The following is a 16,087-nucleotide window of genomic DNA, read 5'->3' as shown; positions in this document are numbered from 1 at the left end:
ACTGGTGGGTGAAAAAGGCTGGAAGCAAACTGAGGCCTTTGGATTGAGCTGCTAGCCCCGTCCATGCCAAAGTTTATTTGATGTTTGTAGTTGGACCTGCACAGTCCACACAAATGGAAAAGCAAAGACTAAGGACACCAGCTGAAGAACAACTGGAACCCACTGAGCTCTTTGAAGGCAAGAAATTGAGTCCCAACCCTTTTAAGTTCATCCCCCCTCAATAATAATAATAATAATAATAATAATAATAATAATAATAATAATAATTTATTATTTGTACCCTGTCCATCTGGCTGGGTTTCCCCAGCCACTCTGGGCGGCTTCCACAAATACACTAATATTTCATACGTTAAAAACTTCCCTGAACAGGGCTGCCTTCAGATGTCTTCTGAATGTCAGGTAGTTGTTTATCTCTTTGACATCTGATGGGAGGGCGTTCCACAGGGAGGGCGCCACTACCGAGAAGGCCCTCTGCCTGGTTCCCTGTAGCTTTGCTTCTCACAATGAGGGAACCACCAGAAAGCCCTCGGCACTGTACCTCAGCGTCCGGGCAGAACGATGGGGGTGGAGACGCTCCTTCAGGTATACTGGGCCAAGACCATTTGGGGCTTTAAAGGTCAACACCAACACTTTGAATTGTGCTCGGAAACATACTGGGAGCCAATGTAGGTCTTTCAAGACTGGTGTTATGTGGTCTTGGCAGCCACCCCCAGTCTAGCTGCCGCATTCTGGATTAGTTGTAGCTTCCGGGTCGCCTTCAAAGGTAGCCCCATGTAGAGCGCATTGCAGTAGTCTTCCATGTATGTACACAGCCTGTCCTCTGTTGCGATGCTTCCACATTACACAATAACTCTCTGCACAGGTTGGCTTTTCAAGCCTGCTCTCCATGCCATGATCTCTCTTTACTTTCCCCCACCATCCATCCCCTAAAAATAATCACTGGACAAGGACAATATAATTTTAGCATCTATTAAATGGCCCCCACTAGCCGCTGGTGCTGAAAGGAGGTCTGGTTTGTTTTCCTTCTCCAGAGGATGTGGGCAATGACCTGTTTCCTTTCAAGCCTTCTTGTTTTCCTCTCATCTCACCCATTCCTTAAAAAAACCCCACCTAAAATCCCAGGACCCAATGAATTATTACAACTATTATTATTAGTACGTGGTCGCTGGCTAGCAAGAGACATGTTTTATAATCTTATTATCCGCACCAAGTCTGTGAACCACGGTACGACCGACAGACGGAGGCTAGGCTCTGCAAACAATATGTGCTGGATTAACCACTGGAGAAAATCTAGAAAGCTTTAGGCTTTGTTTTATTAAACTGTTTAGAATATATACCACAGTAAATCTGAGCCACAAGGTTTCCTTTTTATAGAGCTTAGCTACCCTGTTTTATAGTAACAGTAAAGAACAGGGGAGACATAAAAATGCTTGACCTTAGCTCTGCATTACAAAGGGGACCAGGAAGATCATTTGCCCAATGAAGATGACGGGAGTCGCGTCTTTTAGCTCCAAAACGCACTGGACATCCTTGCCCTCGTGTGCCACGGTGTGTGTGTGTGTCAAAAAATACACATTGATTCTGGTGGCGAGGGAAGAGGGCAAAAAGATCTGAGCAGGGAATGAGTAACTGTGACTCTTTTCAGAATGAGAAACTGTGCGCTGATGCAAATCTTCCCAATGCCCCTTGTTATAGACTTCTTCTAGCTTCATGTTCCACAGCCAGGATGTCCCTGAGACCAATGGAAAGCTGGACTTCTTGCGTGCCCTCAGGGGCATTATAACATAGGTGTGCCTTAGTCTTGCCGCATGTTCTTTGCCTCTCAAAGGAAATGCATCTGTTGTTCATGACTCCCTGGTCCTGAATGGGGTAACTGAAGGACCAGGTGCGCAGCCTGGGAGTCATTTTGGACTCACAGCTGTCCATGGAGGCGCAGGTCAATTCTGTGTTCAGGGCAGCTGTCTACCAGCTCCATCTGGTACGCAGGCTGAGACCCTCCCTACCCGCAGACTGTCTCGCCAGAGTGGTGCATGATCTGGTTATCTCCCGCTTGGACTACTGCCATGTGCTCTATGTGGGGCTGCATTTGAAGGTGACCCGGAAACTACAACTAATCCAGAATGCTGCAGCTAGACTAGGGACTGGGAGCGGCTGCAGAGACCATATAACACCGGTCCTGAAAGACCTGCATTGGCTCCCAGTATGTTTCCAAGCCCAACACCAAGCATATAACACCGGTCTTGAAAGACCTACATTGGCTCCCAGTACGTTTCCGAGCACAACTCAAGGTGTTGGTGTTGACCTTTAAAGCCCTAAATGGCCTCAGTCCAGTATATCTGAAGGAGCGTCTCCACCCCCATCGTTCAGCCCGGACACTGAGGTCCAGCTCTGAGAACCTTCTGGCGGTTCCCTCCCTGCGAGAAGTGAGGTTACAGGGAACCAGGGCAGAGGGCCTTCTCGGTTGTGGCACCCGTCCTGTGGAACGCCCTCCCATCAGATGTCAAGGAAATAAACAACTACCTGACTTTTAGAGGACATCTGAAGGCAGCCCTGTTTAGGTAAGTTTTTAATGTTTGATATCTTATATTTTTTTATTAATATTATTAATATTCTGTTGGGAGCCACCCAGAGTTGCTGGGGAAACCCAGCCAGATGGGCAGGGTATACATAATATAGTATTATTATTATTATTATTATTATTATTATTATTATTATTATTATTATTATTGCATGCGCCTAATTCTGGGAGTGGAGAGAATTGCTAGTTCCTGTGCACATTCTCTCATAGTAGGGCAGGTTGTAAGGCTGGCATCTCCTTTGCTACATCTGGAAAAATCCCAATTCTTCATTAACTGAGTCCGCAGGAATATCACAGTCAGACGCAGTCGATGCATGGCAGCTTTCCAACACCCCAAATCAGTGCCCTTTCTCATAGTTTAACTTGGGGTAGCTAACACCCAGCCTGCAGGCCTGATAGCCCCTTCTCCACAAATATTGCTCCCCCACACCCCGCAAGACTTCACTGATTTGGTCAAAACTAGAAAATTACGGAGACACAGTATGGAGGTGGACAGAGACGCTTCAACCTGTACACCTAGTCCAGGACCCCAATGAGATATGCAAAGAGTCCCCTTTCCCAGTCATTGGATTGACAAGGTTGCAGGTTCTATTCCTGCGTCGAAGCGGGTTGGACTAGATGATCACCGGGGGGCCCTTCCAACTCTACAATTCTAAAATTCCATGATGTGTGTGCTTGGACAAGGATATGGAGCAGCCACCACCGGCATCCAGCCCCTGAAAGGCTGGCCAAGGATAAATGCAGCCGCCAAGCAAAAGAAATAAAATAAAATAAATTAGGCACCCCAGAGTCATTGAAACCGTGGGTCACTTAGAGCTTCAAAAGTTGGAATTTCCTGTGTTAAATTATGCTAAATTATTACTGCTAAGAACTGCGTGGAGCCACCAAATTTTAATCCTGAGACCTACCGGCAGACCTTTCCACCGTGAGGGGGAAAATAAATAAATGGTGACCTCCCCACCGTCTCCCTTGAATTCCAGGGTGGAAAACGCAAGCGCCATCTATATCTGTCCCCCCGTGATAGACAAACTTAATTAACCTTTGCTATTCTGTTCCAACCTACTGTTTAAGACAAAAGCGTTGACCCACAAACAATATGTTACCATCAGAATCTCAACTGCCGTGACATCAAGAGATATGGCCCTATCAGCACTATTGGAAAATAAACAGCCTAGATTAGCTTCCCCAAGAAATATGGATTATATTCATGTCACACTTGAGCTGTCAGAAACATTAGGTTACTTTTAGCATAAATCTGTATTGTGAAGGCTATAGCTTATAAATACAATGTAGGATTATGCTCCTGGCATAGCAAACCCAGAGCATTTTTAGATTCGCGACAGAATACTGCAATAGCTGAATTTCTTATATAGCTCAGTTTCTTAAATTTGGACAGGCCTTTTTTTTCCAGACTGGTCAAGGGTGGTTAAAAAGCAAAATCTGTTTCACATTCAAATGGCAAATTAGCCTTCAAGCACTCTCTGTTGTCCCCTTTATTCACACACAAGCACGCTTCATTAAAAAAAAATTAGGTGCAAGCCCTTTCAGGACATGGGCCAGGTTCGTATTTTGGAGGGAACCATGGTTAACGGCTGACCCTGGGTGAGGAGATCCATTCAAGCTTCACTCCTCCTCTCGGAAACAGCAGCAGCAGCAAGCCACGATCCTTGGCTTTGCACCATGTCCAAACCAGGGTTCGCAAGTTTGTTGTTGTTGTGTCATTTAGTTGTGTCTGAATCTTCGTGACCCCATGGACCAGAGCACGCCAGGCACTCCTGTCTTCCACTGCCTCCTGCAGTTTGGTCAAACTCATGTTGGTAGCTTCAAGAACACTGTCCAACAATCTTGTCCTCTGCCGTCCCCTTCTCCTTGTGCCCTCCATCTTTCCCAACATCAGGGTCTTTTCCAGGGAGTCTTCTCTTCTCATGAGGTGGCCAAAGTCTTGGAGCCTCAACTCCTCAGCTTCAGGATCTGTCCTTCCAGTGAGCACTCAGGGCTGATTTCCTTCAGAATGGATAGGTTTGATCTTCTTGCAGTCCATGGGACTCTCAAGAGTCTCCTCCAGCACCAGAATTCAAAAGCATCAATTCTTTGGCGATCAGCCTTCTTTATGGTCCACCTGTTGACCGCGGTCGATCGGTTGAACGTGTCTGCCTTAACAGCAACTCTAACCTCTGGAAATAAGTCACCCTCTAAAGGTAAAGGGACCCCTGACCATTAGGTCTAGTCGTGGACGACTCTGGGGTTGCGGTGCTCATCTCGCTTTACTGGCCGAGGGAGCCGGCGTACAGTTTCCCAGTCATGTGGCCAGCGTGACTAAGCTGCTTCTGGTGAACCACAGCAGCGCACGGAAACGCCATTTACCTTCCCGCCAGAGCGGTACCTGTTTATCTACTTGCACTGGCGTGCTTTCAAACTGCTAGGTTGGCAGGAGCTGGGACCGAGCAACGGGAGCTCACCGCGTCGCGGGCATTTGAACCGCCGACCTTCTGATCGGCAAGCCCTAGGCCCTGTGATTTAATCTACAGCGCCACCCGCGTCCCATAAGTCACCGTCTAGATTTCCACAAATCTGGTAAAGAGGTCTCCAGAGGAGCCCCAAGAAATGGAGATGCCCCCTTTGGTCACGTGAATATCCCTTTCCACCCATTGCAGCCCTCATTGTGGACAGAGGATGGAGACATTTTTGGATACTCCCGTTGGAGGACTCTAAGGAGGGCAGAGGTGAGGAGGGCAGCATTTTCTTCGCTGGGGAGGCAACTACTTTCAGAAATCACACTCCAAAGCGCTTAAAAGGATGCCGGTGGTGTTTTTTTAAAAATCCTTCACACACAAGTTGTTTAGGTCAACAAGCTCAACACCTCTTGTAATTAACAATGTAATATATCTCTCGGTACAGCCAATTAATTTTTCATTTTCGCTTTCCGTGGCAGTTGTTTTGCATCTTCTCCCTAATCACTGCCGCAGGAAGGAAATTGAAAGAGAGCTACCCAAAAGGGAACATGATGATTTATATTTGGTGTGTTTTTTTATCATGTTACATTTAAAACATAAAGCTTCAGAGTCTTAATTCATAGCCAGCTAGTAATTCAAGGTTTAATGTCAGAACCTTTCGGACTCCCTTTTCTTTGCCTGCTGTCCTTGGCTAGAAGAGAAACTTATTAAAGCTTCTACAATAATAAAGGTCATCTGCAGGGGAGACCGGATAGTTGAACCTCAAGGATAAAACTTTCAGCAGAAGGATCCAGAATTCCTATTTGGGTAAGCTTTTTAAAGCTTACTTAAAGGATTCCTGACTGCAGAACTGGGTGAAGATACACATCACACATTGAAAGCATATGGTGTCCCCCATTTTAAGGATTTTGGGAACTGTAGTTTGTTTGGGGTGCTGGGAAATGTAGCTCTGTGCTTTAAATATGTGTTGAATGTGTTTTAAAGGTGCGTGTTTTCTCTAAGGCTGCATTCCTGTGCACAGAGGTTATCCCACAATGCCTATTTTTGACAGCAGCTGAGTGGGCAGAAAGCATTGGAAAGAGATGTTATTTCTAAGCCTACCACTTGGTTTTTGGAAACTGGGCAACTAACCCAGGGGTCAGCAAGCTTTTTCAGCAGGGGGCCGGTCCACTGTCCCTCAGACTTTGTGGGGGGCCGGACTATATTTTTCGGGGGGGGGGGGGGCATGAATGAATTCCTATGCCCCACAAATAACCCAGAGATGCATTTTAAATAAAAGCACACATTCTACTCATGTAAAAACATGCTGATTGCCGGACCGTCCGCGGGCCGGATTGAGAAGGCAATTGGGCCAGATCTGGCCCCCGGGGCCTTAGGTTGCCTACCCCTGTAACTACAGGAGAAGTTAGTAGACCATAAGGCAATAAGAAAGAAAAAAACTTTCCCTACACACAGGGCGACTGCTCATTGCCTTAGGTGAAAGGCGTTTGACAACAGCTACCAAGCCCAATAAATATAATATCACGGCTGACTTAATACTTTGACATAATGTGACTCTTTTAAAAAACAACAAATTATCTCCTATCTCGCTGTCTCTCTGCTACTTACTTATTTATAGGTTTGAGTTAGATGCACATTATCTATTTTATATTGTAACAAATATGGTAGATATTTATAGGCCACTTTGTAGTAATTGTTTACGTGTGAATCCTCTTCCCTGAGCATATGGGGCAGGTTGCATTTTCTTTAAATGACACCTTGAACAAATCTTCATTTATTTGTAAACTAAAAAAACAACAACAAATAGCAAATGGATCCTGAGATACAAAGTCACCATGGATGCTTATCAGAGAGATCTGAAATCATATAAACCGAGGGTTACCAACCCAGCACCCATGGATGCCATGACACCCATGTAGACCTTTACCAACACACCTGGGTGGAAGGCTCTATATTCTGGGCTTTCATTTTTCTAAAAATGTACACCTCTTGCCCTCCTAGAAGGAAAGTTATGAAGCAAAATGTGCAGACACCCTTCTGAGCAGCTGAAATGAGAGGTGCCAGCCTGGCTGCTCTCTGCCAGTGTTTTTAGCCAATCTGAAACCAGAGCCATGATTTGACGGGGGAGTTATTTGGAATCCTAAAGAGCTGTTGTTTCCGACCCCTTTTAACATACTTTTCCTGCTTCTGACTTATTTTTTAGCAACCCCTAGAACTGCCTGCTGGACCATAAAGAAGGCAGATCGCCGAAGAATGGATGCTTCTGAATTGTGGTGCTGGAGGAGACTCTTGAGAGTCCCATGGACTGCAAGGAGATCAAACCGATCCATTCTGAAGGAAATAAGCCCTGAGTGCTCACTGGAAGGACAGATCCTGAAGCTGAGGCTCCAAGACTTTGGCCACTTCATGAGAAGAGAAGACTCCCTGGAAAAGACCCTGATGTTGGGAAAGATGGAGGGCACAAGGAGAAGGGGACGACAGAGGACGAGATGGTTGGACAGTGTTCTCGAAGCTACCAGCATGAGTTTGACCAAACTGCGGGAGGCAGTGGAAGACAAGAGTGCCTGGCGTGCTCTGGTCCATGGGGTCACGAAGAGTCGGATACGACTAAATGACTAAACAACAGCAACAACAACAACAACAGAACTGCCTGCAATTTCCGTTTTCTTCCCCTATCAGCCAGGATGCATCTTTCTCTAAGTAAGCAATCCATACCATACCTGCCACTGGTTTCCTGACTGGCTTGACATATAGGTCGCTGGGAGGCTCCGGAGGCTGTTTTTAACAGGGGACCCCACCAGTGGGCCCCCCATATCCCCAGGGGTGGCTTCGCTGGCCACAGCCATCTGGTACTGGGAGTAGTTGTAGAGGTTGTTGTAGTAAGGATACAGGGAGGGCTGGTAGAAGCTGCTGTAGTAAGTGGAGTCCACGACCAAGTCGGAGGCGCTCTCCAGGTGACCTCTGCTGGTCAGGGAAGGAAGGTCCGGGATCAGCATCCGGCCCTCTGCAAAGAACAGGGCAGGGAGGGAAAGAGAGCCGTTAGGAAACAGCAGGAGCAGCTGGCAAAAAACCACTTCTGATCTCTGAAACATATTTCAAATTTGCAGAGAGAAAGGCTTGGCAGGAGCAGATGGGAGGGAAAGTCGACTCAAAAGACAGGGCAGAACCAGAGGGATGGGATGAAACAGACCTGCTCCGTGCCCCTTCAGATGTCAAAGGAGGGAAGGAGGGAGGGAGGGAGGGAGGAAAGAAAGAAAGAAAGAAAGAAAGAAAGAGGAGGGAGGGAGGGAGGGAGGGAGGGAGGGAGGGAGGGAGGGAAGGAAGGAAGGAAGGAAGGAAGGAAGGAAGGAAGGGGAAAGGAAAGGAAAGGAAAGGAAAGGAAAGGAAAGGAAAGGAAAGGAAAGGAAAGGAAAGGAAAGGAAAGGAAAGGAAGGAAGGAAGGAAAGAAAGAAAGAAAGAAAGAAAGAAAGAAAGAAAGAAAGAAAGAAAGAAAGAAGAGTGAGTGAGTGAAGGGAGGGAGGGAGGGAAGGAAGGAAAGATGAAAGAAAGAAAGAAAGAAAAGTGAGGGAAGGAAGGAAAGAAGAGTGAGTGAGTGAGTGAGTGAGTGAGTGAAGGGAAGGAGGGAGGGAGGGAGGGAGGGAAAGAAAGAAAGAAAGAAAGAAAGAAAGAAAGAAAGAAAGAAAGAAAGAGGAGGGAGGGAGGGAGGGAGGGAGGGAGGGAAGGAAGGTAGGAAGGAAGGAAGGAAGGAAGGAAAGAAAGAGGAGGGAGGGAGGGAAGGCAGGAAGGTCTTCCCACACATTAGAAACATGGTCACTGGCAATCATTCTGCACTCTTCAGTATTATTTATTATTGTTCCGGTCTTATCCTGCCTCCACCGCAAAGAGCTCAAGGTGGCGCACTTATGCGACATCCGATGCCCTTTTGAAATGTGTTGTGGGGCTGGTTATTGGGTTGTTTCTGTTTTTAGTTTGATTCAGTATTTTGTGTTTTTATATTGTGATTTTTGTCTTGTGAACCACCCTGAGACCTGCAGTTATAAGGCGTTTAATAATAATAATAATAATAATAATAATAATAATAATAATAATGGCCCGGTTTTATCCTCAAAACACCCCTGGGAGGCAGGCCAGGCTGAGACACGGTGTCTGGCTCCTTGTCACTCAATGAGCATCATTGGTGAAAAACCCTGCTGCCATGTAATGGAAAATACTGCTGCCCCCTCTTTTCAAAATTGCGTATCATTCTTCTACCCTAATAGTTCTCAGTAAGAAAGTTAGCTTTTTTATATATAGATGGGTTAAATCTGTTGATTTCAGCTGGATTTCCGAAGACTGGCACCATCTGATCCAAACAAGGAAATGCACTATGGGAAAACAACAAGGCTTCACACATCAATCCTAGAAATCAGCATTTTGGGTGGACAGTTCACTTCCTTTGGGTTTATATGTTCAGGCACAGAAAACTAACACCAATTAGTTAAAGAATCATGGAACACATAAAAACAGCAAGCGGCCTTAATATTAGTTCTGATTCTAGTTTACAAATACCAGTTTACAAAAGTTTACAAAAACCTACCTAGGGCAAATACACCTTGAGGGGCTTCATGCAAGTCAGGGTGGATTTGATTTAAATCAAATCGATTTAAATCACAATTTAAATCACTAGTCACTAAGACTTGACTTAAATCATTTTTTTTACAGAAAGACTCGTTCTTGCTGGTATAATCTTAATATTTACAACCAGATGAAGGTTTCATTTTTTGAATAATCAAATTTCAGAGTAGTTTTTACAGTTATATCAAAAAGTACTGATTTGGTTATACTATTAGAAGTACATTGGCAGGTAAGTATGAAATTATGGTGAGGTTTAATAAGTTAACTGTTTATATCCGGACAACTTTTCTGCAGTACTTTATTGGAAGGAGAAAAACAATAATTTCCTTAATAACAACTTAAACAATTTATTTAACGAAAACAACAACATTATAGCATATGTATCAATGTTTGTTAACTGATGTGGTTAAACTATACACAAACACACACACACACACACACACTTAGGCTGAGTTTTAGCACACATGAAAAACTTTTTTAAAAAGCATTCTTTCCTGATGAATAGCCTTTGGACTATAATGAAGCTTAAATAGAAAACTATCTTTAGAAAGATTTTTCCTCCGAAAGTATTTTATTTTAAAAATCCGATTTAAATTTTAAAAATCCCATTTGAATTTTTAAAATGCCATAAAAATAATAATCCCATAAAAAATAATAAATTCCCCCCAAAATAAAAATTGATTTTGCTGCACCCTGATGCAGCTGGGGAAATCTTGCAGGGAGCAAGACAAAGCTCTCTCCAAAACAAACTGTTCAGACCTCCCGTAGCCCACTAAGAAGGGAGAGAAAGGCGAGGAAAGGAAGTGGTCCCACCAAGTGCCAGAATACGACCCCTGACAGATTACCTCCAGTATTTGAAATTTGCCAGGGCCCTTTTTGCACTCGGCCATCAGCCGCTGGCGACCTAGTGGATCAGGATGGGGCCTGATGTCTCCACTATCTGGAAGCGCATGGCTGGGCATCCTTGGGTCTTGCGATTTGTGCTATTTTATCTGCACAACCAGAATGAATTTCAGGAACCAAAAAAGTCCTATGGGAAAATACGACTTTTGGTCGTATTGGTCCCAAAAATGGCAACTAGGCATTCCTTTTTTGGCGACTGTAACCCCGGTTTAAGGAGCCATTTGGTGCCTAGCTTATATATCCTGAGTTTCTAACACTGCCTTCAAGAGAAGAAAGGTTTCCCGATCCAGTTATAAATGAATTATATGAACACGTTCAGTAAGGTGTTGGGATTATATGCCATTTTCTATTTTTTTAATATCGCACATCCAGTGTCGCTGGTTGTTGTTGCTTTGCAATTCTGTGTTGGGTTTGATCTCTTTTTGCATACGTTCAGGCATCGCATCATCAAACTCTAATATAATTTGATGAAAGCCCTTTGAGAAAACATGAAGGAGAGAGGAACTTCTTTTTGCTTCTTCTTTAGAGGCAAACTGCAGCTCCATATTAGTAATGCATTAACTCCTAAAATGTCAATACTGCAATGTATTAAATATTTCAACAAAAATGCCACAGTTGAAATTAAAGGCCTTCTGCAATCAATAAACAAATCACTCCAGGCAACTTGTGGCTAATTCGCTTGTCATAAATCAAGATACTATATGCAGCGTGAGGACAGCATAGTATTTCAAGGCTAGCGCAGGGCTTGAAAAGTGCATAGCAAGGCAACATAAATTATGAGCAATCTAAATCTTCTTCCTTTCCAGAAAAAAAGCTGGAGAACTCTCTGTTTGGGAAAGAAATAGACAATAGAGGGATAAATACAGAAATGCATAAATTGCAACACAACAAACACGGATTAAAAACTGTTGCTTCACAAAATAGTCAGGTTAAATACATGTGCTAGAGATTCCAGGCCCTGAGCTCTCAAGAGAAGCCATTTTGGAGGGCCTGCCAGTGAACTCAGACAGGGCCTTTCCTGTGGTGGTGCCTTGCCAGTGGAACTCCCTCCCACCAGGCTGCCGATACATGAAGACTCATCTCTTCACCCAGGGAGTTGGGGACATTAATCGGCATTGCCGATTCGAAATGGGGTCTGTTTCCTGTTGTTGGCTTCGTATGGTTTTTAGCGTGTTATTCAACGTGTTTCAACATGGTTTCAACGTGTTATTGAGCTTTATACTTTTTTATACAGTGGTACCTCGGGTTAAGTACTTAATTCGTTCCAGAGGTCTGTACTTAACCTGAAACTGTTCTTAACCTGAAGCACCACTTTAGCTAATGGGGCCTCCGGCTGCTGCCGCGCCGCTGGAGCCCGATTTCTGTTCTCATCCTGAAGCAAAGTTCTTAACCTGAAGCACTATTTCTGGGTTAGAAGAGTCTGTAACCTGAAGCGTATGTAACCTGAGGTACCACTGTAGTTTTAATAATGATCCCAGGCAGCATAGAAATATACTGAATGGCTAACACATCTGAAAACAAACCAGTTCCCAGATGTCACAGGTGTGGAGAAAACCGTAAAAGAGATTAAAGCTTCTGAGATCAGACAGAAGCTTTAAGTTTCATTTATTCATTTAATATATTTATATGTAGCTTTAAAATTCAGGGGTTCTGGGCGATGAAATTTGCACAGGAAGAGAAGGGAGATCTTCGGTCAGGCGCAGGCAAACTCGGCCCTCCAGATTTTTTTTTGAGACTACAATTCCCATCATCCCTGACCACTGGTCCTGTTAGCTAAGGATGATGGGAGTTGTAGTCCCAAAACATCTGGAGGGCCGAGTTTGCCTATGCCTGTCTTTGGTGTTGTTGATTTTATCAATAAAGTAAAAAAATAATAATCAAGATTTCAGCTGTTGGGGGAAGAATCTGTTTTTAACACTGTGACTCAGTTCTCCCTGTTTTAACATCCTTAGGCAGAACATTTGATACCTTCCCCACTGCATTCCTACATGTGAAATCAGCTGTCTCTTTCATTCCAGATCAATGCCTCATTATTGATCCTCCATGTTCTACAAAAGCCTTTCGGCCATACGGCATATTAACTTACGGCAGTGAGCAATAATTCGTTTCAGGGGAGAGTGTGTATTCCTAGAGAAAGTCTAGCTGTGGGGTCAGCTATAAAATAAGTAAACCAATGGAGAAGTTTCCAGCAACTGGCATTCAGAACCAGCCTGCCTCTCACTCAGCAGACGGATTACAAATCAACCCCAACAGGAATTTGAGGGAATGAAAGGGAGGTGTTTGCAATTAGCGCCAAAAGAACCAAAACGAACTAAAAACACGTAGCTCAATAATGTGAGGAAACAGTTAACTTGCGGGCTCTTATGAGCATCGTCTGGAGTCAAAATAGTTGTGGCCAGGGCAACAAAGGAGATGCTGGAGACCTTAATAATCCCTAAATAGGTTATCAAGTTCTGAGGGCGATGGTGTTTTTTCTCTATATCCCACATGGATCGCTGCTGTGTGTGCTATGGTCAACAAACACCACTATTGCCTCATTGTTGCTTAGTTGTTTACTTGTGTCCGCCTCTTCGTGACCCCCTGGACCAGAGCACGCCAGGCACTTCTGTCTTCCACTGCTTCCTGCAGTTTGGTCAAACACATGATTGTAGCTTCGAGAACACTGTCCAACCATCTCATCCGCTGTCGTCCCCTTCTCCTTGTGCCCTCAATCCTTTCCAGCATCAGGGTCTTTTCCAGGGAGTCTTCTCTTCTCATGAGGTGACCAAAGTATTGGAGCCTCAGCTTCACGATCTGTCCTTCCAGTGAGCACTCAAGGCTGATTTCCTTCAGAATGGAGAGGTTTGATCTTCTTGCAGTCCATGGGACTCTCAAGAGTCTCCTCCAGCACCAGAATTCAAAAGCATGAATTCTTCGGCAATCAGCCTTCTTTATAGTCCAGCTCTCGCTTCCATACATCGCTACTGGGAAAACCATAGCTTTAACTATACGGACCTTTGTTGGCAAGGTGATGTCTCTGCTTTTTAAGATGCTGTCTAGGTTTGTCATTGCCTCATTATGACTTCACAATCCTTGGACTTTACGATACTAATATATACAGAAGATACGATATGTTGCCATCAGGAACTGTGCTTTTTGATATGGTGATTAAAATTACAGTTTTATTATTTATCACATTATGTTTCTTTACAGCTAGTTATGTGTGTGTTGTGGTGTGTGCTATGGAGCATGGAGTTCATGCGAGTTTGTGGAGCATGTTTGTGTGAAATCCCTAAATCAGAGTAATCAACCAAATGGTGTGGCTTCTCTGAATGACCGAGCTGGCTAGCCACCATTGCAAACACGAGGAGACTGGGAGTACACGGGATAGCCATCTTCAAACACTTCAAGGACCATCCCATGGAAGATGGAGCAAGCTTGTTTTCTCCTGCTCTGAGAGGTAGGACTCGAACCTATGGCTTCAAGTTACAAGGAAGGAGATTCCGGAAAAACATGAGGAAGAGCTTTCTGAGGGTGGTAACTGTCCAGCAGTAGAACAGATTCCCTCGGGAGGTGGTGGACCCTCCTCCCTTGGAGGTTTCCAAGCAGAGGTTGGATGGCCGTCTATCATGGATGCTTCAGCTGAGATTCCTGCATTGCTGGGGGTTGGACTAGATGACCCTGGGGTCCCTTTCCAACTCTTCAATTCTATGCTAAGCTGGACAGGGGCACTGAGTGTCTGCTCCTGCTGGTCTCCCGTTCTGGACATTTGGATGGCAATGTTAAGGCACTGTTTGCATGGGAATTCACAGAACCCCAGATCTGAGATGGAAGCCTTTGAATTCAGAATTGCCAACACTAAGACTGTTTGGTAAAGTTGCAAAAAAAGAAAGAAAGGAAAAAAGCAGCAATCTGACCGAGTACCAAGATGACTGATCTTGACTCAATCATTTCCCAGAATGTCCCCCCCCCCTCCAGCTTTGAAGCATCCTCCCTCCCTCTATAACAGACCTGCCTGTACTTTGGGCTGCAGCAACCGGCTACCGCTGAGGTCAGACAAGAGCCTTGAATTGAGGCTGCTGTGAAACAACTCCCTAAAGTCATAATCAGAAACCGGGGGAACAATGTGTGTTTCTCCCACCAAACCTATCATGACAGAGCAATTCTTGTTGCTGAGCCCCTCGCTGCCAGCATTTTCCGGAGGCAAAATCAAGGCTGCGTTTCCCAACGGAGGCGTGGGGAGAAAGGGGGATGGTGGCCGCAGAAGCCTGGCGTTCTACTTGTGTCTCCCCACTACCACCACCTATAAGCCCTGCCTTTAAATAAAACAAAATAAAACCAATTCTCCTTGCAACTTGTGCTGTTTCAGTGCTGAACTTGTAGCTTACCATAAAGTTAATGTACTACGCAATATTCATTCCAGACAAGGCTGGGTGTGCGTGTGTGTTTTTTTTCCACCCCCAAAAAGAGCCATTATCTGTAATTACCCATTACCAGCCATAATTATTTCTCCTGGGCTGCTCTACAACCCCCAGGATTTGATGCAGTTACAGCTCACTGCATTATGTTATCAAGGAAGCTTTTTTGACCTTTAAGAGCTCTACTCTCCCTACATACAAAAGTGGGCAGTAAATTGTTTAAGCGTGTGATTTATCCTGGGGGCCCCACTCGGGTGTGCTGCAATGCTCAGGAGTCAGAAATGTTACTTGTACCCACTGCCAAATGTTCGGGCAGGACAACACACCTTCCAGAATTGTTTGCGTCGAACATCCGCATTTGTGCTACTGGTCCAATGTGTGTTTTCGTCACATCTCAAGCTTTTCAGGGACTTTTCAAATGTTTAAATTGCACACAGAATGACACGTGGGCAACGGCGCAAAGGATCCAAATATCTCTCCCACCCGCAAAACACCTGGCAGTCCAACCAGCAAGTCAGCTGCAAGGCAATCAAAATATATCTTCCCTGCCAAGCTCAACTCGGGCTGGGCTGCGCCTTAACATTATCCACTCCAGACACGTCTCACGTTAAAAATCTGCAATTCTGCAGGCGCATGCAGAAGAAGATATTCCTTGTTCAATCTTAGTAGCCTAATATGAATACATGAAGACATGGTGTTGCCGTAAGACAAAAATTCCATTAGTGGAGAAATAAAATAGAATCAATGTTCACTATCCCGTAGGCAGCAAAGTAAGAGGCTGCTGGTTTTATATAGTGTCTTGGCTTACGGTATATATGCATGGAATATATACCAGGACGCGGGTGGCGCTGGGGTCTAAACCACTGAGCCTCTTGGGCTTGCCGATCAGAAGGTCGGCGGTTCGAATTCCCACGATGGGGTGAGCTGCCGTTGCTCGGTCCCTGCTCCTGCCAACCTAGCAGTTCAAAAGCATGCCAGTGCAAGTAGATAAATAGGTATCACTGTGGCGGCAAAGTAAACTGCGTTTCCGTGTGCTCTGGTTTCTGTTACGTGTCCCATTGCTCCAGAAGCAGTTTAGTCCTGCTGGCCACATGACCTGGAAAGCTGTCTGTGGACAAACGCCAGCTCCCTCAGGCTGAGGC

The 16,087-nt window shown here is 44.9% G+C and overlaps 1 protein-coding gene across 1 annotated transcript in view; it reads right to left on the bottom strand.

Annotated features, from left to right (window-relative positions):
• Positions 1-16,087, bottom strand: part of DMRT1 (doublesex and mab-3 related transcription factor 1) — a 61,618-nt gene that overhangs the window by 29,965 nt on the left and 15,566 nt on the right. The window contains exon 3 of the mRNA XM_028712486.2: positions 7,752-8,035. Within this exon, the coding sequence (XP_028568319.1) occupies positions 7,752-8,035 (284 nt within the window). The remainder of the gene's footprint in view (positions 1-7,751; positions 8,036-16,087) is intronic.

Source organism: Podarcis muralis, chromosome 17 (genome assembly GCF_964188315.1).
Source record: "Podarcis muralis chromosome 17, rPodMur119.hap1.1, whole genome shotgun sequence".
Taxonomy (NCBI): Eukaryota; Metazoa; Chordata; class Lepidosauria; order Squamata; family Lacertidae; genus Podarcis; species Podarcis muralis.
Note: the sequence above shows the minus strand (reverse complement) of the source record. Positions and strands in the feature narration are given on the sequence as shown.